This window comes from Prorops nasuta, unplaced genomic scaffold (assembly GCF_024137725.1).
Source record: "Prorops nasuta isolate Cenicafe-Biocafe unplaced genomic scaffold, Cenicafe_Pnas_1.2 PNAS00024, whole genome shotgun sequence".
In the NCBI taxonomy this organism is placed as follows: Eukaryota; Metazoa; Arthropoda; class Insecta; order Hymenoptera; family Bethylidae; genus Prorops; species Prorops nasuta.
The window spans coordinates 1,355,230-1,378,727 of NW_027116821.1; the positions used below are offsets into that span (position 1 = coordinate 1,355,230).

The window sequence follows — 23,498 nt, forward strand, 5'->3', positions numbered from 1 at the left end:
AATACCACCTCCCTAACCAAACCCGGTCCCACTATAAGACCTTCCAACTGTGACATAGGGTGAAAAATACCCCCTACCTAACCAAACTCGGTCCCACTATAAGACCTTCCAACTGTGACATAGGGTGAAAAATACCCCCACCCTCCCTAACCAAACGCGATCCCACTATAAGACCCTTTCCTTCCTCATCCCCACCACTACCATACTAAGAGAGTCTTATCCCCACCCATCCCCCTTCCACACCACAAAACAGCTTCCCCCACTCCCTGTCATCGGAACCGCATAGCTCCTCTACTGATGGAGCTTCACAGTCTATTTAATTCTATTAATACATTTGTTTACCAAATAGTTCATAATATTTTTTATCATAAAACTCAAAAACATTATTTCATAATGTGTACATTAACACATTCTTGTATCTTACAGACTAATCAATAATACAACAATCTAGATAATTCAACCTTTCAAAATTATCATATACTATCCATTTTTAAAATATCTGCTTCAATGAAAAATGACGTCATCAGATCTTGCAGTCACTGCTGCCAACTTAAATTTCCATCTTCAGGTTTTCGCTTGTTATGTTGTACATGAGGCTTGCCTGAATTGCTTCGTTAAAACGGCCCTTAGTAACCTAACGTGACCATTTTTCACCGAACGCATCAAGCACTGCTACCAACTTAAATACTGTATTTTCCTCAATTTTAACTTTTTTTAGTTGGCCAAGAATTGCCTTCGGTAATTCGAGCCTTCGAGGCACCGGTGTTAAGTTGGCGGACAAAAACTTAATTTTTTAAATTTAAACTATGTAGATCATTTGATTGTCGTTTGACAATGATTGACAGACTAATAAAAATGTTTGACAGTAATTAATCTGTTAGATAATAAAAAAATAAAATTTGGCGTTAAGTTAGCGGAACTTATTTCCTCTTTTCATAAAAATGCTTTAAAACCATATGGATCGATAGAAAATCGTTTGACGGTTTCAATTATATTAAAGTGAATGTTTGACGGTAATTAGTTTTTCCAATAAATAAAAAATATGATTTCCCTATTATCTGGTTTTCATGAAAGTATCGAAGTTTCATGTGAATGTCATTAAACCATAGAATATGGGCTGGGTCGATAGATGTAACTAAGCTCGAATTTCAACTTAGCAATTACTGAAAACGAAGACCGAGCTTAGCACTGTATTGAAGGTTAAAGTGAGACAAATGATTTTACCTAAGATCGTGCTAAGCTTAAGTTTCATCTATCGACCCGGCCCATATTCTATGGTTTAATGACATTCATATGAAACTTCGATACTTTCATGAAAACCAGATAATAGGGAAATCATATTTTTTATTTATTGGAAAAACTAATTACCGTCAAACATTCACTTTAATATAATTGAAACCGTCAAACGATTTTCTATCGATCCATATGGTTTTAAAGCATTTTTATGAAAAGAGGAAATAAGTTCCGCTAACTTAACGCCAAATTTTATTTTTTTATTATCTAACAGATTAATTACTGTCAAACATTTTTATTAGTCTGTCAATCATTGTCAAACGACAATCAAATGATATACATAGTTTAAATTTAAAAAATTAAGTTTTTGTCCGCCAACTTAACACCGGTCTTCGAGGCTTGAGTGCAAGGTTGCCAAGTCCGCCATCTTGAATAGTACTACGCTCTATAGTAAGTGAATTTTGATATAAGGAATGCAGACTGCACCATGACTGCACAAAGTATACTGCCAGCGGAAATACGTCAGTAGCCATCTTAAATGCAGAACGTAATATATCAAAAATTATATATATTATATTCACAGCCTGTCACGGTGAACGGCGTGAACGAAGACAAATGTTAGTATACGGAAAAATAAAGTGTAATAAAGAAATATTTGATCTATCTGACAACTGATGTACTTATGGTATAAGTGAATAAATAAAATAAAAATGCTTTTCCTAAATTGATTTTTAATTTTGATAAAATGGTCAAATGTAGCCATTAATTAATTAGATTTGGTAATAAATACAAAAAATGCGTTTTATTATAACAAATGAGTTGAGGTAAAAGAAACTCAATGTTTTTATATTAATTTGTTAACAAATGCATTTTTTATTTATTATTGAGTCCAATAAATTAATGGTTATTAAAAAAAAAATTCCTTGTAATGAAACAAAAAATGAAAGAATTTTAAACTTCACCAAAACTCGAACACGAGCCCACCGCATGATAAACGGCAACCTTACAGCCTGCGCTACAGCGCTCACTTGATGCACCAAGAGCAAAACAGGCTATTTAAAGACTGACTACAATTCTTTTATTAATTCGTCATAAATGATCAAGAATTAGCTGTAATAAGAAATACATTTATCTATATAGTATTATTGTACTAAATTTATTGTTTTTAATTTGAAGCATACATTTTGCATGAAGATATGATAATTTAAGGGTAACCATTCAGTACTCTATATACAAAACTATTCATATGCTCAACTATCATAAATTAATTAAGTAATATTATAATATTTGTTATATGTAGTTGAATAACTATGATAAACGAGCATATGAATAGTTTTGTATTTAGAGTATTGCATGAACACCCTTAAAGTATCGTATCTTCATGTAAAATGTATGCTTCAAATTAAAAACATAATAAATTTAGTGCAATAATGCTGTGGAGATAAATGTATTTATTATCGCAGCTAATTCTTGATCGTTTATGACGAGTTAGTGAAAGAATTATAGTCAGTCTTTAAAAGGCTGTTTTGCTCTTAGTACATCAAGTGAGCGCTGTAGCGCAGGCGGTAAGGTTGCCGTTTGTCATGCGGTGGGCTCGTGTTCGAGTCTTGGTGAAGTTTAAAATTTTTTCATTTTTTTTTTTTTTACAAGGAATTTTTTTTTTAATAACCATTAATTTATTGGACTCAATAATAAATAAAAAAATGCATTTGTTAACAGATTAATATAAAAACATTGAGTTTATTTTACCTCAACTCATTTGTTATAATAAAACGCATTTTCTGTATTTATTACCAAATCTAATTAATTAATGGCTACATTTGACCATTTTATCAATATTAAAAATCAATTTAGGAAAAGCATTTTTATTTGCTTTGAGTTTTTAGGTAAACGCAGCACCACTTCACTCGGATGACACGTAAAAATGTCACGGTTAGCGGTAGTCGCTCTTCTTCTGACGCCAATGTTGCCTGAAGTCCAAATCACACCTATGCTCTCCAGGCATAGTTGTGTTTGTACCGCTTCCCTTTAAATTTTCTATACTGCTGCTGGCTAGCGCTTATCTTCATTTTTGTTGCTAAAAGCTTGATTCTGGCATCACTGCCGTGTGGAACTATTAGTTTGCTAATAAAAGCAGAGGCTTAATTTTAAGAGATTGCAACATATAGTAATTAATATAGATACAATTGTAAAAAGAAAACAAAAATTTTATTTTACATATATTAACTTTAAATAAAATCCCACAAAGTACTGTAAAATATCTAACATGTTATATTATATATCTAATCTGTCAGCTTCTTTATTTTAATATTCATCTCAATTATCACAGTTTGATCCTCAGCGATGATACAGTAACCACATTATGGTGAATCTATTCTTTTTTTTTAATGTTCGATCCACATAGCTTCATCCTCAGCAGTGATACAGTAAACACACGTACATTACTATAATTTAATCTGAAACAAAATCCCACAAAGTACTATAAAACATCTTACATTTTATATTATATATCTATTCTGTCATTTTCTTTATTTATTATTGCATTTACCTAAATTGCTGACTCATTTATTTTAATATCTGTCTCAGTTAACACAGTTTGATCCTCATCAGCGATGACACAGAAATAACATTATGGTGAATCTATTCTTTTTGTTTTAATGTTCAATCCACATAGCTCCATTCTCAGCATTGACATAGTAAACACTTTACAATAATTTAATCTGAAACAAAATCCCAAAAAGTACTATAGAAAATCTTACATTTGAAATTACAAATGTAATCTGTCAGCTTCTTCCCAGATAGCCTTATCCGATTGTGCAAAACTAAACGAAATTCTGCTACAAAATCTAGTCAGCAAAATGACACCATATTTGAAACAGAACCTGACTTGTCAGTTTCTGCTAACAGATTAACAACAATATGATATCGCTTTATGCGGCAGAACCTGCAGTACATTTGTAGCAGAAACGCAAGTGAACCTGCAGCAGATTTACAGCAGGAACGCAGTAGACTCTGCGGCAGAGCCTGCAGCAGATTTGCAGCAGAAACACAGCAGACTCTGCGTACTTGATTTAAATGTCTTACGCCGTATGACGCATGCGCAGAACGATAAACATGACGCCGTCTTTTAGAACAACGTTAAAGCCACTAGGTGGTACATCGTTTAAAATTGTATTAATTATAATATCTGAAAATTTTTAAACATATAATGATAAATATCCAGAAGAAATAACGTTTAATTGACGTTGAGGGAACAACGTATTTACCCATAACCAATTCGAAACGGTTGAAAACAAGGCATCTTTCTAACATTTTTTAAACGTACGTTGTATTCTCCAAGAGAAATAACGTTTAACTTCCGTTGATGAAGCAACGTTTTTCTCCACAACTAATATGAAACGGTAGAATTGATGGAATCTTTCTAATGTATTTTAAATATTGATTTTTTCTATAGATGCAACGATTAAATGATGTTAGCACAACGTTTTCTTCGTGAACTGAAATTATGTCAAGGAAACAGTTCAAATATTGTTTTTAGTAATATTTATTCAAATGATTAAAAAATTGTAATTTATAAAAATATTTAACAACAAAGATTTTTAGGATTTAATTCGAAATAAAAAATAATGTAAGGTGATTTTCAATAACAGTTGCATATTCATCAAAATTGTAACGATATATCATATGCTAACGTAGCTTAGTGGTTAAGGTGCGCGCCATGTTAGAAATTCTTTCAGCTATTTTACGATTTGTAGCCAATTCCAGGAGAAAGGAGACTCGAAGGATCGTCCGCTGTGCTTCTAGGATGCAGATTATTATAGTGTGTAAGATTCGATGATTGATAGAAATCAATATAAAGACAATTAATTCATATAGATTACGTGTAGGAGGAAAAACCTGCTGCACGCAGGTTCGCGTCCAGCCATCTCCTAATATTTTTTCTTTTTTTTTTTTAGTAAAAATTGATTGTATAATGATAACTTATAATATTTTGTGATTTTAATGCAAATTTAAGTGTTAAATTATTCACGCGATTCAATTTATTCATCCTAAAATTTTTTCAAGCGGACAGAAACGTTAAATTAACCGTTGTGTAAACGTTAAATCAACCGTTGATAGAAACGTGGATTTTGGCGACATAGGGCACGTTGTTTCAACTATAGATAACGCGTTAAGAAATTACGTTGATTCAACATTTTTGGTTTTATTGGGTAACATTTTAAAGAGCGTACATAGAGTAACAAATCCTGCTTTGTTTTTGTTTTGAATCTGCTGTCAGAGCCTGTACTGCAGACTCTGTCGCAAATCTGCTATAAATCTGCGCTCAGGTTATGTATACAGATTCCGTTTTGTTTTTGGCGCCATTCTGCTAGAAGACTAGTATGTGCTGGTTCTGACGGCAAATACCAAGTCAAATGTTTCTATACTTGATGGCAATCTGACAACAACATTTGAGCACTTTTGTTAGCAATCTGCTGCCAATCTGCACACAAAATGTTATCTGGGTTTATTTGTATCGTATTTACCCAATGTGTTGACTTGTTTATTTTAATATTCATCTCAATTAACACAGTTTGATCCTCAGTGATGACACAGTAACCATAATATGGTGAATCTATTCCTTTCATTTTAATGTTCAATCCACATAGCTCCATCCTCAGTAGTGACATAGTAAACACATTACTATAATTTAATCTGAAATAAAATCCCAGAAAGTACTATAAAATATCTTACATTTTATATTATATATCTAATTTGTCAGCTTCTTTATTTATTATTGTATTTACCCAGTTTTTTCACTCATTTATTTTATTATCCGTCTCAATTAACATAGTTTGAATCTCAACGATGACACAATAACCACATTATGTTTAGTCTATTCCTTTATTTTAATTTTGAAAATCCGCATAGCTCCATCCTCAGCACAGTGACATAGTAAACACATTACTATAATTTAATCTGAAATAAAATCCCACAAAGTACCACAAAATATTTATATCTTACATTTTATATTATAAAATTTATTGTTATACTTATCTAAAATGTTCAGTCCTTTATATACTTTTAAAAATTATTTTTATGTACATTTTACAAATTTCGTCACTTTATTTATTCACTTATACCATCAGTATATCAGCTGTCAGTAAGATTAAAACTGTCACTTTATTTCTTTATATTACTTTATAACTTGCGGTATGTATATTGTATGTACGATACAATGGCTGTGTTTCAAAATTTACTGCAAGTACTGTGAGTGCTTCAGCAGCGTTCCTAATTTTGCTGAAACGCACTGCGATAGTACTGCTTTGAACTAGTGACGTCATTAAATCTGTCGTCACTTCCTGATTCTAACTCACTGTAACTGCTGCGGCTTACAAGGTGAAGCAGTACAGTGAGGCATTCATTATACCACGTGGGAGAATCGATGGAAAAGCGCGGCAAAACCACAATGGCCTTCTCTAATGTTCTTTTACAGAATCGGACAGAAGAGCTAATTTTAATTGAAAGTGAGTCAAACTTGCAATACAGAGTACTAGTTTCACCAGAAGATGCAATTAAAGCACGAACAGGTAAATCAATAAGAAATATTTTGAAATCATAACATTTTAAAACCGATTTGGATATTTCATTACATTGCTATACATTCAGAATCGATGTTTTACTTTATTTTGACATATTTTTAGTGCAATAATTTTTGTTTATAATTTACAGATAGTAACTTCGCACAAAAGTTATTACAAAAAACAAAAACTTCTTTGGATAATAACATACCGGTCAGAAACAATACCGTTTTACTGTCACAACTAACAACAGGTAAAGTATGAACTGCAAATAATATAGTTTTGCATCATCAATATGAATAAATTTAAAATATACTGTAATTTGATAACAGTTAGTGAAGAAGAGGTAGATGACCCATCGCCCAGTGAAGAACCACATAACCCGATAGAACAGAATGAACATGACCTTTCAAATATTAGCAGTAACTAGTATAAACTGTTATTGTATTTATCAACATAATTGTTGCTATAATGGATATTATGATTTGCAGATCAGTACCTGTGGAAGAGAGAAGAAATACTCTTATTAATAGAGTTATATAAAAAACTTGAAAAAGAGTTCACGTCTGGTATACCGATAAAGGATTGCTGGAAAAAGATTTCTAAGAAACTGGAGGAAACAGGATACAATATTCCAGCAAATAAATGTAATATTAAATTCCAAGCTCTTAAACGGACATATAAGTCAGTAGTGGAGCATAACAAGAAATCTGGGAATAATAGAAGAAAGTGGGAATACTACGATGTAAGTTTTGTATTTTAATACTTTCAATAGTGGAATTTATACACTAATAACTTAATTACAGTATTTCTTATTAAATTATAACTTTTAGCTTATGCATGAACTTTTCTGTGAAAAGCCGTGGATGAAGCCTTTAGCTACAGCCAGCTCTGATTATCCCACTGAGGAAAAGAGAAGCATGGAAGATCAAATGGCGAAAGAACCTGGTACACTTTTTATTGTTAATTTTGACCACTCCGTAGAGCATCAGGAAATGATATACATTTTTAAACCCTAAAATTAAATGACATCTCTAAAAAATTCCATTTTATAACTTATTCATGAAGTTCTTTTTCTATATAGCAACAAAAAAACAAAAAAGGAACAGTTTAGTGGAGGATTATTTAAAGGAAAATTTAAAAATAAAAGAAGAAAGAGAAAAAAATGCAGAAAGAAGGCACAACGAAAAAATAGCTTGCTTGACTAGACTTGAAAATATTATGGCTTCTTTACTAACAAAGTAAAATTGCTTTAAAAATTTCTAGTGTGATAAAATTGAGCAGCTCTTTGTAATAAACACAAAAATTATCTAGCATTTCTCATTGGTTTACAAAATAATCATAGTTTGAAGCTAATAGAAAAAGTATAATTTCCAGTATATAAAAAAGACTGTTACAATTGGTTTTCAGATAATTTAATATTTTCTAACATTCTTATATAAAAAATAGTCATGCAGGATTCTGTCAATTATTTATTGTGATTTTGATCACTCAAATGTTTACTAAATATTAGAAATAGCAGATTACAAGCTTCATTTTTTACTAAAATTTGTTTAAGAATGTTGTCTTTGCAAGATGGACATACATTTTTATATGATATTTACGTTTACATTCTTTGAAATGTAGGATTAATCTTTGCATTTAAATAATTCGGTTTTATACGAAAATTGGATATTCAAAATGTTACAAATCGTATTTTTTAAGTTACTGTGATACTATAATTATAAGCTAAAGCTTAATTATTATTTGTTAATTAACAAAAAAAGTAATTTAAAAGACTGTTGTTTAGTTGTACACCATAGTTTTATGAAGTACATTTATATATCTATTTGATTAAATAAGATAATTATGCTTGTGATATATATGTAAAAAATAAAATATATTGCTATGTTAAAGTGCAATAGTATCAGTTTATTCTGTTGTTTAATTACAATAATAACATGTCAATTTATGAGTATTAAACATTATTTCGTAAATAGTACATAATAGCATTTCTTTTTTGTATACCTTCTTGACTGCGTTCTGTTGTATTTACACCTTCTGTCTGTTCGGCTTGTTCATTAATAACTATAATGTTTTCTTCTAACGTGTCATTTTTTAAAAGGCATATATTGTGCAATATGCAGCAGGCCATGATGTATTTTGGAACTAAGTCTGTTCTTTTCATTGGCAGGGTATCTAAAATACTTCTAAACCTCCCTTTTAACAATCCAATTGATCTCTCTATCATCATTCGTGCTCTTGACAAACATTTGTTAAAATGGACTTGTTCCTCACTTAAATGGCCATTGTCCTTAAAGGGTACCATTAAATATTTCTGGATTGCATATGCTGCATCTCCGATTAGGTGTGTATCACCAGGGAATTTATCAGGACAACACATGTTTGGAATCTGTGATAGTCGGAACACTCTCATGTCATGTACAGAGCCTACTTGTCCAGAATAGCAGTGAATAAATTTCAGTTCATGATTGCATATTACCTACATGAAAATGAATAAAAATTAGTTTTCTTGAATTGAAACCTAAATAAAAATAGTTAATAAAGTAAGTTACCTGCAGTTGTATTGATGTGTATCCTTTTCTATTAATATAAGACTCTGGGTTAGTTTTTGGGGCTGCAATCTTTATGTGGGTACCATCTATGGCCCCTATAGTGTTTGGAAATCCATATTTTGAAAACACATAATCTGATGTTTGTTTAGCTTCTTCTGAAGTGGGCCAAGTTATAAAACTGTGTACATGTGAATACAAAGCATTTACCACTTTACGTACACATCTCCACGCAGTGCCTTTTCCAACTCCGAATCTATCAGCTACACATCTATATGCAGATTTTAGTTTTGATTAAATTGTCAAGTAACATTATTCAAACATATATATTGTGCACAAACAAATTAACATTGATAATAAAATTCTTCTGATTAATGTATAAGAATTGTAAAAATTTGTTTAAGAATTAATTTACATACAAAGTTATCAAGTATTTACCTGAATGAGTTAGGAGTAGCTAACAGCCAAACTGCTATTAATAATGTTTTTTCTGCAGAAATTGTTGGTCGTCCACATTTTCCTATTTCGTTTGTTAAACTGTTTGTTAGTAATTCCATCAAAAATCTGAATGTATGGCGGCTTAGTCTAAAAAAAAACAATAAAATTTTTACATAATTCAATCAATCATAATGAAGTTAGAAAACACACTAACATCAATTACCTAAAGTAACTTTTAAAATCAGTGTCGGTGTACATCCAAACAACCTCTTCAATGTAATTTTTACAATGGGCTCTTGGAACACGTTCGTTTTTTAAATAATTTAATAAAATTTCAGTGTCCGACTCTTCACTTTCACTGGAATCACTGTTAAGCTCATTCGAAATTAGAGAGCATGCAATTATTACAATATCTGAGACTTCTTCACACATTTTTACAATGATAATTTGTCGAAGTGTCGGACTTAATTTGAATCATTTGTATACATGGTTTCCATGGCAACTGCTTTGTAAGGTTTGTATGACTAAATAGCGTTCCAAAATTTATAATCCAAATGCCCCAAGAAGTTACTTCTGAAATAAGGAACAGTCTTCGAAGTAAGCTTTTTGACGTCACGCTCACAGTTACTCGCAGCACTTACAGTAAATTTTGAAACACGGCCAATAATACTAACATTTGTCTTGGCTCACGGACCATGCATTATGTATTTTGAAATTAGTAATTAGAAATATCTATATTGCGGTCCCTCTACAGTCTCTACCCTCTGACGTATTTCCGCCGACCAGTAGTATCAGCAGCGACTATAGCGTAGTACCCAAAATAGTACTACGCTATAGGATATGTCGCTTTTGGGTACTGCGGTAGTACACTGTTCAAAATTGAATCATGTACAGGTATAGTTTCTGCTTCCCTATACTATCTTGTAGCAAAAATGCTTCTCGCAAAATTGATTCATGTCCATCTCAACTACTCTATACTATCTTATAGCAAAAATTTAATGACAACAGCAGACGAAACGCGACATCGACAAATATGAAGATGACGTTTTGGACGTAGTAAAAGTATTATCCAGAAAGCATATTATTTATGTTGGAAATGTAGGGATGTCGAAAAATGGAATGGAAAATAATGCAAATATGGTGCATATATATAATATTATTTATCAAGTATAAAAGGGAAGAGATCGGATGCAATTTTCAGCCTATAAAGAGGAAAAAGCATCAGATAAGTATCGGGAGCAGCAAGTCAGAAGAAAGATTAATTTAACAAAGCAAAATATTCTTTAATCTTTCTTTTGATTTACTGCTCCCGATGCTTATCTGATGCTTTTTCCTCTTTATAGGCTGAAAATTACATCCGATCTCTTCCTTTTTATACTTGATAAATAATATTATATATATGCACCATATTTGCATTATTTTCCATTCCATTTTTCGACATCCCTACGTTTCCAACATAAATAATATGCTTTCTGGATAATACTTTTACTATACGTCTAAAACGTCATCTTCATATTTGTCGATGTCGCGTTTCGTCTGCTGTTGACGCTGTTGTCTTTAAATTTTTGCTATAAGATAGTATAGAGGAGTTGAGATGGACATGAATCAATTTTGCGAGAAGCATTTTTGCTACAAGATAGTATAGGGAAGCAGAAACTATACCTGTACATGATTCAGTTTTGAACAGTGTACCAGAGATGAAACGGGAGATTGCTCATGCGAGGCAAGGTTGCCAAGTCCGCCATCTTGAATAGTACTACGCTCAATAGTAAGTGAATTTTGATATAAGGAATGCAGACTGCACAAAGTATACTGCCAGCGGAAATACGTCAGTAGCCATCTTAAATGCAGAACGTAATATATCAAAAATTATATATATTATATTCACAGCCTGTCACCGTGAACGGCGTGAACGAAGACAAATGTTTATTATACGGAAAAATAAAGTGTAATAAAGAAATAAGGAGTAGTGACAGCTTTGATCTATCTGACAGCTGATGTACTTATGGTATAAGTGAATAAATAAAATAAAAATGCTTTTCCTAAATTGATTTTTAATTTTGATAAAATGGTCAAATGTAGCCATTAATTAATTAGATTTGGTAATAAATACAAAAAATGCGTTTTATTATAACAAATGAGTTGAAGTAAAATAAACTCAATGTTTTTATATTAATTTGTTAACAAATGCATTTTTTATTTATTATTGAGTCCAATAAGTTTACGGTTATTAAAAAAAAAATTCTTTGTAATGAAACAAAAATGAAAAAATTTTAATCTTCACCAAGACTCGAACACGAGCCCACCGCTTGATAAACGGCAACCTTACCGCCTGCGCTACAGCGCTCACTTGATGTACCAAGAGCAAAACAGCCTTTTTAAAGACTGACTACAATTCTTTTATTAATTCGTCATAAATGATCAAGAATTAGCTGTAATAATAAATACATTTATCTACATAGCATTATTGTACTAAATTTATTGTTTTTAATTTGAAGCATACATTTTGCATGAAGATATGATAATTTAAGGGTAACCATTCAGTACTCTATATACAAAACTATTCATATGCTCAACTATCATAAATTAATTAAGTAATATTATAATATTTGTTATATGTGTCGAATAACTATGATAAACCAGCATATGAATAGTTTTGTATTTAGAGTATTGCATGAACACCCTTAAAGTATCGTATCTTAATGTAAAATGTATGCTTCAAATTAAAAACATAATAAATTTAGTGCAATAATGCTGTGGAGATAAATGTATTTATTATTGCAGCTAATTCTTGATCGTTTATGACGAGTTAGTGAAAGAATTGTAGTCAGTCTTTAAAAGGCTGTTTTGCTCTTGGTACATCAAGTGAGCGCTGTAGCGCAGGCGGTAAGGTTGCCGTTTGTCATGCGGTGGGCTCGTGTTCGAGTCTTGGTGAAGTTTAAGATTTTTTCATTTTTTTTTTCATTACAAGGAATTTTTTTTTTAATAACCATTAATTTATTGGACTCAATAATAAATAAAAAAATGCATTTGTTAACAGATTAATATAAAAACATTGAGTTTATTTTACCTCAACTCATTTGTTATAATAAAACGCATTTTCTGTATTTATTACCAAATCTAATTAATTAATGGCTACATTTGACCATTTTATCAATATTACAAATCAATTTAGGAAAAGCATTTTTATTTGCTTTGAGTTTTTAGGTAAACGCAGCACCACTTCACACGGATAACACGTAAAAATGTCACGGTTAGCGGTAGTCGCTCTTCTTCTAAAGCCAATGTTGCCTGAAGTCCAAATCACACCTATGCTCTCCAGGCATAGTTGTGTTTGTGCCGCTTCCCTTTAAATTTTCTATACTCCTGCTGGCTAGCGCTTATCTTCATTTTTGTTGCTAAAAGCTTGATTCTAGCATCACTGCCGTGTGGAACTATTAGTTTGCTAATAAAAGCAGAGGCTTAATTTTAAGAGATTGCAACATATAGTAATTAATATAGATACAATTGTAAAAAGAAAACAAAAATTTTATTTTACATATATTAACTTTAAATAAAATCCCACAAAGTACTGTAAAATATCTAACATGTTATATTATATATCTAATCTGTCAGCTTCTTTATTTTAATATTCATCTCAATTATCACAGTTTGATCCTCAGCGATGACACAGTAACCACATTATGGTGAATCTATTCTTTTTTTTTAATGTTCGATCCACATAGCTTCATCCTCAGCAGTGATACAGTAAACACACGTACATTACTATAATTTAATCTGAAACAAAATCCCACAAAGTACTATAAAACATCTTACATTTTATATTATATATCTATTCTGTCATTTTCTTTATTTATTATTGTATTTACCCAAAATGCTGACTCATTTATTTTAATGTCTGTCTCAATTAACACAGTTTGATCCTCATCAGCGATGACACAGAAACAACATTATGGTGAATCTATTCCTTTTGTTTTAATGTTCAATCCACATAGCTCCATTCTCAGCATTAACATAGTAAACACTTTACAATAATTTAATCTGAAACAAAATCCCAAAAAGTACTATATAAAATCTTACATTTGAAATTACAAATGTAATCTGTCAGCTTCTTTATTTGTATCGTATTTACCCAATGTGTTGACTTGTTTATTTTAATATTCATCTCAATTAACACAGTTTGATCCTCAGCGATGACACAGTAACCATAATATGGTGAATCTATTCCTTTCATTTTAATGTTCAATCCACATAGCTCCATCCTCAGTAGTGACATAGTAAACACATTACTATAATTTAATCTGAAATAAAATCCCAGAAAGTACTATAAAATATCTTACATTTTATATTATATATCTAATTTGTCAGCTTCTTTATTTATTATTGTATTTACCCAGTTTTTTCACTCGTTTATTTTATTATCCGTCTCAATTAACATAGTTTGAATCTCAACGATGACACAATAACCACATTATGTTTAGTCTATTCCTTTATTTTAATTTTGAAAATCTGCATAGCTCCATCCTCAGCACAGTGACATAGTAAACACATTACTATAATTTAATCTGAAATAAAATCCCACAAAGTACCACAAAATATTTATATCTTACATTTTATATTATAAAATTTATTGTTATACTTATCTAAAATGTTCAGTCCTTTATATACTTTTAAAAATTATTTTTATGTACATTTTATAAATTTCGTCACTTTATTTATTCACTTATACCATCAGTACATCAGCTGTCAGTAAGATTAAAGCTGTCACTTTATTTCTTTATATTACTTTATAACTTGTGGTATGTATATACTAACATTTGTCTTGGCTCACGGACCATGCATTATGTATTTTGAAATTAGTAATTAGAAATATCTATATTGCGGTCCCTCTACAGTCTCTACCCTCTGACGTATTTCCGTCGACCAGTAGTATCAGCAGCGACTATAGCGTAGTACCCAAAATAGTACTACGCTATAGGATATGTCGCTTTTGGGGGTAGAGGGTAAAGTGCCATAAAATTTTATAGTTACTTTCTAGGGATGGAGCTTTCGATGAGTAGACTATATTATAATGTATTTTGTGCGCATGCGTGCGAGTAGAAGAAACTTACGAACACAAGTAATCCAAAAATGTTTTCATGTAAATGTGTGTGCATTGATACTTACAGCTGAAATTAAAAGATTATAATAAGTAATATAGAAAGTTTGAGGCATAAAAGAATTAAAAGTATAATAACCATCTCTGTAAGAAAACCAAAGAGAAATGGCCTGTCATTCACTATACATATTGATGCCATATGGCATATGCACAAAGAATATAACAAAAATACTTTTAGATAAGTATATCTTTTGTATATAATAAGTGCATATTCAAGAATAAATCTTTTGTATGCTTTGTGGATGTATTTTGTTTATTTTACAGATTTAATCATTTATTTATTGTAAGCCATCTTCAATTTTTTATTGATCTAAAGTTTACATAGAATGGAAATCTCCCACAGAATAATTTCCATACCCTTCGACAAAGAGTGAAAGATCAACTTAGTAATTTTTGACATATTGTCTAACAATAGCATGTTATATATTGTGTTTATATGCTTGATTAACACTAATACTTTACATATCGAAAGTACTCTTGACTATTTAATTAGAAAAATTTCATCATACAGTCTTAGGTCTAGTTGAGATAGTGTCTTTAATAGGTCTGTTGATTTGATATTATTTGTAATATTCTAATGTATTTTTCATATTATTATTATATGTCGAGTTTCGAAGCTGCAATTAAGATCCTCATACCGTGTTTAATGATTACAGGAAGTTCAACTTATATATAAAAGAAGAAAATATTTGGAATTGTCATACAAGAATGAGATAAGGAAATGGAGGAATTTTTACCAGCAGCCATAAAGGAAATTTTACAAGTATTTTCTGAACGGTGTGAAAAGATGAGAACAATTCAACAACTCCTATGGTAGCATGTGTGGTATCTATGCTATTATTGTAATATGTATAGTTTGCTACGACTTTATATCTTCAACAATAACACAGACCTGGAAAATTCAATTTTCTCAGTTTCAAGAATGGACGGGAAGGAGGGGGGGGGGGGGAGGGGCAATTCTTCCATTTTTTTTACTGAATATGAATATGGCTTTGAAATTTCTCTATCACATCAGGTGTTTTGAAATATCAGTTAAATGGCTGAAAAACGGCTGTTTTCCTCAGTTTATGATTTTTATTTTAGAGAACAAATTTTCTTTTTGTAAATTACCACTATTGCATCGCATCCTGCTAGTATAATAAGTTTTGAAAATGGATTTTAAAGCTAACGAATAATACTATATGGTTTAATTGTGGAATTTAAACAAAATTCGTTCTCTGAAGTAAAATAATGGAAATGGCGAAAAAAGCCATTTTGTACTATTTAAGCTAAAAATTAAAAAAAAATCTGATGTACTGGAGTAATTTCAAAATCAGGTTCGTTTACAACACAATAAGATCTACAAGAATCGTCTCCGACCATTTTTAAAAATGAGGAAAATGAGATTTGGCACGTCTGTGTAAATATTTATTAAAATAAAGTGTATTAATTACTTTTCATATTATAAAAAAGAGGAATATAAAAAGCAACTTTAAAATACAATAAGTAACAGCTATAACACTAGTGAGATTAGACTGTTAAAATCTGGGTGTAGATAAGTGATGCTGAAATTATAAGGTTCTCAAAGGCGAGTGTTTAGAAAGGCTATAACTATTATTCTTCATCAAAAATATCTTCAGCTTTAGTGTAGAAAATATTAAAATTGTGTAATATGAAAAGGGGAATTTGTAAACGATTATATGGTATCATAAAAAATAATAGTAAAGCATTACGTAATTTATGAAAAAAAAATTATTTTATTGAAGACGAAGAAACACTAAAAAAGGAATACAAATATTTGTTTAAACATGCATACAAGTTTTACCTATTTATGAGTTCGCTCCTTAGTAAAGGATAATATTAAACACGTCAATGTATCCACTAAATTGTGTAGACATGCATAATCAAAATGTGTTTGTATGTTTTCTGAATAAGTTTTATTTAATTTCAATAAAAAATAAGAATAGTTTGCATTTCAAAACTATTATACAGTCAACATTTTGTAACTGAAAGAAAAAATATATGATTTCATAATCTCCAAATTAACCTCATACAGTACATAAATGTTTAAGGAAGGATGAACATTACTATATCATATTATTTTATAGTTGATGAGACGGTAGAGGGCATGTGCTGCATAATATAAACTACTCACCCAAAGTTCCTTAAATTTGCTATAGGAAAATATTATGGCACTTTACCCTCTACCGCTTTTGGGTACTACGGCCCCTAATCTCTGTTTAAACAAGGATAGCCTATCATACACATCCTATACTCTTTCCAGTCACTCAGTCCAGGCGGGGAAAAATCCATGGGGAAGTATAGTTCCTAAACGCATCAAAAAAATCTTGCAGGCCATTAGTGGCGGTCATTGTACAATGACCGGCAGAAATGGCGTCCCTTGATGCGTTTAGGAACCGCATTTCAGGATCCTTCACTGTATACTCTATTCTGCTAGGCGGAGATAGGGGAATGGAACGCGATAACTATAGTAGTTAGTTTATCTCGCTCTAAATGCGTGAGTGCGAGAGAGAGAGCTTTATACGGCATAGCGGCGTCCCGAGCAAGGTTGCCAAGTCCGCCATCTTGAATAGTACTACGCTCTATAGTAAGTGAATTTTGATATAAGGAATGCAGACTGCACAAAGTATACTGCCAGCGGAAATACGTCAGTAGCCACAGAGATTGCGAGGTCCCGAGGCAAGGTTGCCAAGTGTAGTACATACTTTCGGACGGTTCACGGTGACAGGCTGTGAATATAATATATATAATTTTTGATATATTACGTTCTGCATTTAAGATGGCTACTGACGTATTTCCGCTGGCAGTACTTTGTGGATGTTTACGTTCAGTGATCTGATCCGGGTTAGGGTTTATTACAGTCGCAGTAATACAACTTTCGAAAAAAACCCTAGATTAACCCGGATTTGGTGAGGAGGCTTCCGCGTGTGGATCTGATCGGGTCTGGGTTAAAGGGGTTAAGGTAGGACGTATTCCGACGTGATTGAAGTGTCAAAAACGGACAAGTGACTAATAGCAATAGGTTTTACCAACAAGTTAAAGGAATTCCATTTATTTGAACTCTGCTTGCCATTAACTAAATATCCTTTTTTACCTAATTCTGCAGCAATTACCTCCCATAATTTTTTTTGACCAATATTTTTATTTTGTATTATATTTTTATTTTTCCTTATATGTTCCAACAACAATTTTGTGCTTCCAATTGTCCAGGAATATTTATTCAGATCTGTCAAAAAAAAGAAAGTATTAATTAAAATATTTCCTTTTAATAAAGTCTAATGAAATTAAGATTTAATAATTAATGCAAATACACTTTTTTCACTCCAATGTTTTGGGTTGTGCAGGAAATTAAAGTATAATTAATAAAACTGAATACTTTACTATTTTAGTATTCTGTACTACATTTAAACTTTACATACCTACATATCTATTGTGAGCGTAGTATTGATCCATCTTTATTTCTGAAAAAATTTAGTAATTAATTGCAAATATACAGAAAATTTATTGCCATTTAAATACAATAAAAATAAGATTAAGGTTATCATTTTAAATATAATTTAATTCTTCTTAATTTTTTATTTTTACCTGATGAAATTAAAAAACTACGTGATAAAATGTTAATAATAAAAGTTTAACTAAGTTTACCTTTATTTGCTTATTGAAATTTTACCAATGCTGTTTTGAATTTCGATCACGTCTGAGTACGTCCTACCTTAATCCCCTTTAACCCGGATCCGATCAGATCCACTCGCGGAAGCCTCCTCACTAGACTCGGATCCATCTAGAGTTTTATCGAAAGTTGCAGCTCTGAAACTGGGTCTAACCCTAACTCGCATCAGATCACTGAACGTAAGCATCCTGTGCAGTCCATGGAGGTACGAAGTACCTGGAGGGAGCATATGGCTTGTTTCGTTCTATAAATGTGAAGCCGAGGGATGGGGGTAAAATGGCTGGCCGCCATCTATGATTGTTGATAAATATAGCACATAATAACATATATATATGTTATATTTTGGACTCCACAATCCCGTGACTGAAGACAAAATTAATATCACGGAACTTTGTGGTTCATGGTCCGGTATGTTTCTGGTAATCCATTGTTCATTACGTGCTTTATTACTTTGTTACTCTCAAACTGCTAAATCCTACAATTTTAAAGAAATATGGTTGAGCCAGCAGGTAAAAGCAGAGATGAAACGGGAGATTGCTCATGCGAGGTCCCGAGGCAATCCCTACCGGTAGGCGGCGCTGGTGTTGGCAAACGCGTGTCTCAGGTCCATCTAACCCCTAACGCCATCTATCGGAAGAGACCACGAAGCACGAGCGTTAAGCTTAGAATAGGGTAAAACATATATGCATTGTTGCCAGAAAGCGGAATAAAGAGAGAGCGGAGATATTTTCTCGGACCTCTCTGTCTTTCTCGCTGTTAGCTTCTAGCAGAAGAGTCGAGGCAAAATCTTTCCGTTTCGCTTTGCCGAAAATCTACCAATATTCGATGTCATTTATATTTGCAGGCCAATGCCTTTATACATGATTTTTTCAGCATATTTATTTATCAGCATTGACTTATTTAAATCAATAATAAATTAAGGAAATGCGTATTTGATATATAATAATTATTTTAACTATAATTTCATCGTTATATTTCGCCTATTTCCGTAAAATCTGCATTTCTTTAGTTTATTATTGATTATTGTAAGTCAATGGCAATTTAAAAAAATTTAATCTTAAAAAAAAAAGAAAAGTACCGATCAGGAATCGAACCCGGACCCACGAATCGCCACGCGATTACCTTACCTCTTAGACCACGAGGCTTCTTCAGTGCACCGTAAACAGATAGTCTTTTTAAGGGCTTGAAATCTTCTATTGAACCATATAAATAAACGAAGAACCGACATCTTTATTCATTATTATTCTATCATAATGGTACACAAATTAAAGAATAATTATATAATGTAGATTTTCAAAAGCTTTTCCAATAACCAAGAACGGAAACTGCGAGCGTTGATTATTTATCTTCGTTCTTGGCTATTGGAAAAGCTTTTGAAAACTATTCAAAATATAATTATTCCTTAATTTGTGTACCATTATGACAGAATAATAATGAATAAAGCTGTCGGTTGCTCATTTATTTATATGGTTTAAAAGAAGATTTCAAGCCCTTAAAAAGACTATCTGTTTACGGTGCACTGAAGAAGCCTCGTGGTCTAGGCGGTAAGGTAATAGCGTGGCGATTTGTGGGTCCGGGTTCGATTCCTGAACGGTACTTTTCTTTTTTTTTTTAAGATTAAATTTTTTTTAATGGCCATTGACTTACAATAATCAATAATAAACTAAAGAAATTCAGATTTTACGGAAATAAGCGAAATATAACGATGAAATTATAGTTAAAATAATTATTATATATCAAATACGCATTTCCTTAATTTATTATTGATTTAAATAAATCAATGCTGATAAATAAATATGCTGAAAAAATCATGTATAAAGGCATTGGCCTGCAAATATAAATGACATCGAATATTGGTAGATTTTCGGCAAAGCGAAACGGAAAGATTTTGCCTCGACTCTTCTGCTAGAAGCTAACAGCGAGAAAGACAGAGAGGTCCGAGAAAATATCTCCGCTCTCTCTTTATTCCGCTTTCTGGCAACAATGCATATATGTTTTACCCTATTCTAAGCTTAACGCTCGTGCTTCGTGGTCTCTTCCGATAGATGGCGTTAGTGGTTAGATGGACCTGAGACACGCGTTTGCCAACACCAGCGCCGCCTACCGGTAGGGATTGCCTCGGGACCTCGCATGAGCAATCTCCCGTTTCATCTCTGGTAAAAGTAAGTGAAGTATATTTTTCCATTTTTATTTTTAAAGATTAAATATGAAATACTGTACATTGTTACATTTGAATGTTTCAAATTGCAGATCAGAAAATGAAATAATTATAAATAATTAACAATTGGCGGCAACTGGGATGCACATACACCGGAATCAAAGTAGGAAAAAGGTTTGGAAGTTTAAATTGTTTCATCGTTCCGTTTTTCTCCCGCGGTTTAGTTCTGTCTATTTCGAAGATATTTTAACAAATACGATGTCGCTGATATCGCACGTTAATGAATGGTTTTGTCTTCGGTCACGGGATTGTTGAGTCCACAATGGAATGGTTTGGTTTGGTTCACGGGATTGTGGAATCTAGAATATAACATATATATATGATATATATACGTTATTATGTGCTATATATATCAACAATCGTAGATGGCGGCCAGCCATTTTCCCCCACCACCTTGCTTCACTCCCGCCGGCATATGCTGCTCGGCGCTCGCTTGGTGCAGTCTGCATTCCTTGGCCGTTTACGAGCGGTGATCTAGATTTTAAATCCCGAAAAATTGTCACAGTCATGCAACCTCTTCTAAAACAGCCGAAAAAATTCCCTAGTTTTGTCCATATCTTTCCGTGGAAGATAATCTGGATCTGGATTGAATTAGTGATGAAGGGGAAAGGATTGTGCGAACGTCAGGATTTAAATCATTTAAACTAACAGACAGCTAATTGACAGGTAGTGTCTGTATAGTAAATTATCTTATTTGCTCAATATTAATTTATTTATTATAATAATCCAAGGCGCAATTTCTTGTTTTAGGTTAACTGAATCATATGCATTTTTGAAAATTAAAATCAACAAATTTGAAATACTTCTTGTTTTTAGAAATATTTATACAGTCAGAAATTTTTAGTGGATTTTCCGACTTTAGAATAAAATTACATTACGTAAATTGTTTCATTAAATGTATGTACTTTCATAATCAATTATTTATTAAGTAGCATTAATAATGAAAATAATATTTTACAGAACACTTCATAATGGATTTGTCAAATATGTACGACATATTACTTTCTGATGAAGATGATTCAACTGATGAATTTCTCGTTCTAAACAGGGAACAGCATCTTAGAATTAATAGTTATTATGAAACTGTTGTATGTAATTATTCTTTGTCAGGTAATATAATACTTTATTTTCATAATGGATATATGTATTTTATATGATTTTTGAATACTGCTCTAAACAATAAAATATTTGTAATTTATAAATACTTTCATTATTTTTTAATATGCAATGAAACTACCTTTTGTTTTATAGACTATATATATAATTTTATGTATTTTGACTTTCATTAATTGCTTCGGAGATTAAAAATAGAGAAACTTCATTGTCTAAAACATCCTTATTATCAATTTTTTAAAAATAAAATCAATATAGGCCAGAGTATAATAATGTTCTTTCTAGATTTTAAATCACATTTTCGCCTTTCAAAACCTACTTTTGAGCTCCTAATTCAGAAATTTGGTCCATGTTTCCTACGACAAGCAAATAGCCCTAAAGTACAGCCATGCAAACAACTTACTGTAACATTATGGATACTAGGAAATCAAGAAGTTTATAGGTAAACTATTGTTTTTATGATTTGGTCCATTTATTTTCATATACAAATAAATAGTAGTATTATGCAACATAATCATTGTTTATTAAGTTGTTTTACCTTTTCAAAGTTTAAATGCTGAGAGCATATAGTATATATGTGTTTATATATAATTATTAAATTTTACACAGATGTAATAACATTTAAAAAATTATTTCTTCTGTTTTAGATCTGTTTCTGACAGATTTGGCTTAAGTAAGGATACTATTTGGAAATGTGTTATCAATGTATCATATGTACTTCAAAATCATATTAAAGAGCATATTAAATGGCCAGGATATTATCAGTTAATGCAAAATGCTAATACCTTTGCAGGAATAAGTAATTTTCCAGGTGTTGTGGGGGTTATTGATGGATGTCATATCCCTATAAGCACTCCTGTTGAAAATCCCAATAGTTATGTCAACCGCAAAGGTTTTCATTCATTAGTTTTACAAGGGATCTGTGATTATAATAGAAAATTTATAGATGTGTTTGTCGGGTATTGCGGTAGCGTCCATGATGCTCGAATTTGGCAGAATAGTCATATTAAAACACTGATGGATAATAACAGCCAGCAATATTTTCCAAGGAATACACATTTACTTGGGGATTCAGCTTATCCTTTATCAAAATTTTTACTTACACCGTACAAGGATAACGGCCACCTAAGTTTGGTTAAAACTAATTATAATAGAAAATTAAGTGCTACTAGAATGATAATAGAGCGAACTTTTGGTCTATTAAAATGTAGATGGAGAAAATTGAAATATATTTACATGTACAATGTAGATATGATTCCCCTTATAGTTTCAGCGTGTTGTGTGCTACATAATATTTGCATTGACAACGAAGAAGAGTCATTTGACGATAATGTAATTGTTGTTGATGAAGAGAATGACTATGATGGCAATATATATGAGTTAGATGACAATACATTTTCAACTGGAGAGGAAAAAAGAGACATTATTGCTAATCTAATAAATACATAATCTGCATTTATTTCCTACAATTTATATTGATGCTTTTTAACTATAATAAATTCCATTATTATACAGTATTATTTTACAGTATTAAAATGCTATTAATACCATACAT

At 31.5% G+C, this 23,498-nt stretch overlaps 1 protein-coding gene, 1 long non-coding RNA gene and 1 pseudogene across 2 annotated transcripts; 1 reads left to right on the forward strand and 2 right to left on the reverse strand.

The window, feature by feature from the left end:
* Positions 1–8,751: 8,751 nt before the first annotated feature.
* Positions 8,752–10,216, reverse strand: LOC136781797 (putative nuclease HARBI1; annotated as a pseudogene).
* A 7,826-nt stretch (positions 10,217–18,042) lies between these two features.
* On the reverse strand, positions 18,043–18,648 carry LOC136781899 (uncharacterized). Its single transcript, XR_010824030.1, has 3 exons — positions 18,588–18,648; positions 18,362–18,403; positions 18,043–18,168 (listed from the first exon to the last, which is right to left on the reverse strand). It is a non-coding gene; the product is annotated as an uncharacterized lncRNA (long non-coding RNA).
* A 3,153-nt stretch (positions 18,649–21,801) lies between these two features.
* On the forward strand, positions 21,802–23,392 carry LOC136781798 (putative nuclease HARBI1). The gene is made up of 3 exons (XM_066740799.1): positions 21,802–21,940; positions 22,202–22,385; positions 22,591–23,392. The coding sequence occupies exons 1-3, from the start codon at positions 21,802–21,804 to the stop codon at positions 23,390–23,392; spliced, it is 1,125 nt and encodes a 374-aa protein (XP_066596896.1).
* Positions 23,393–23,498: the final 106 nt, after the last annotated feature.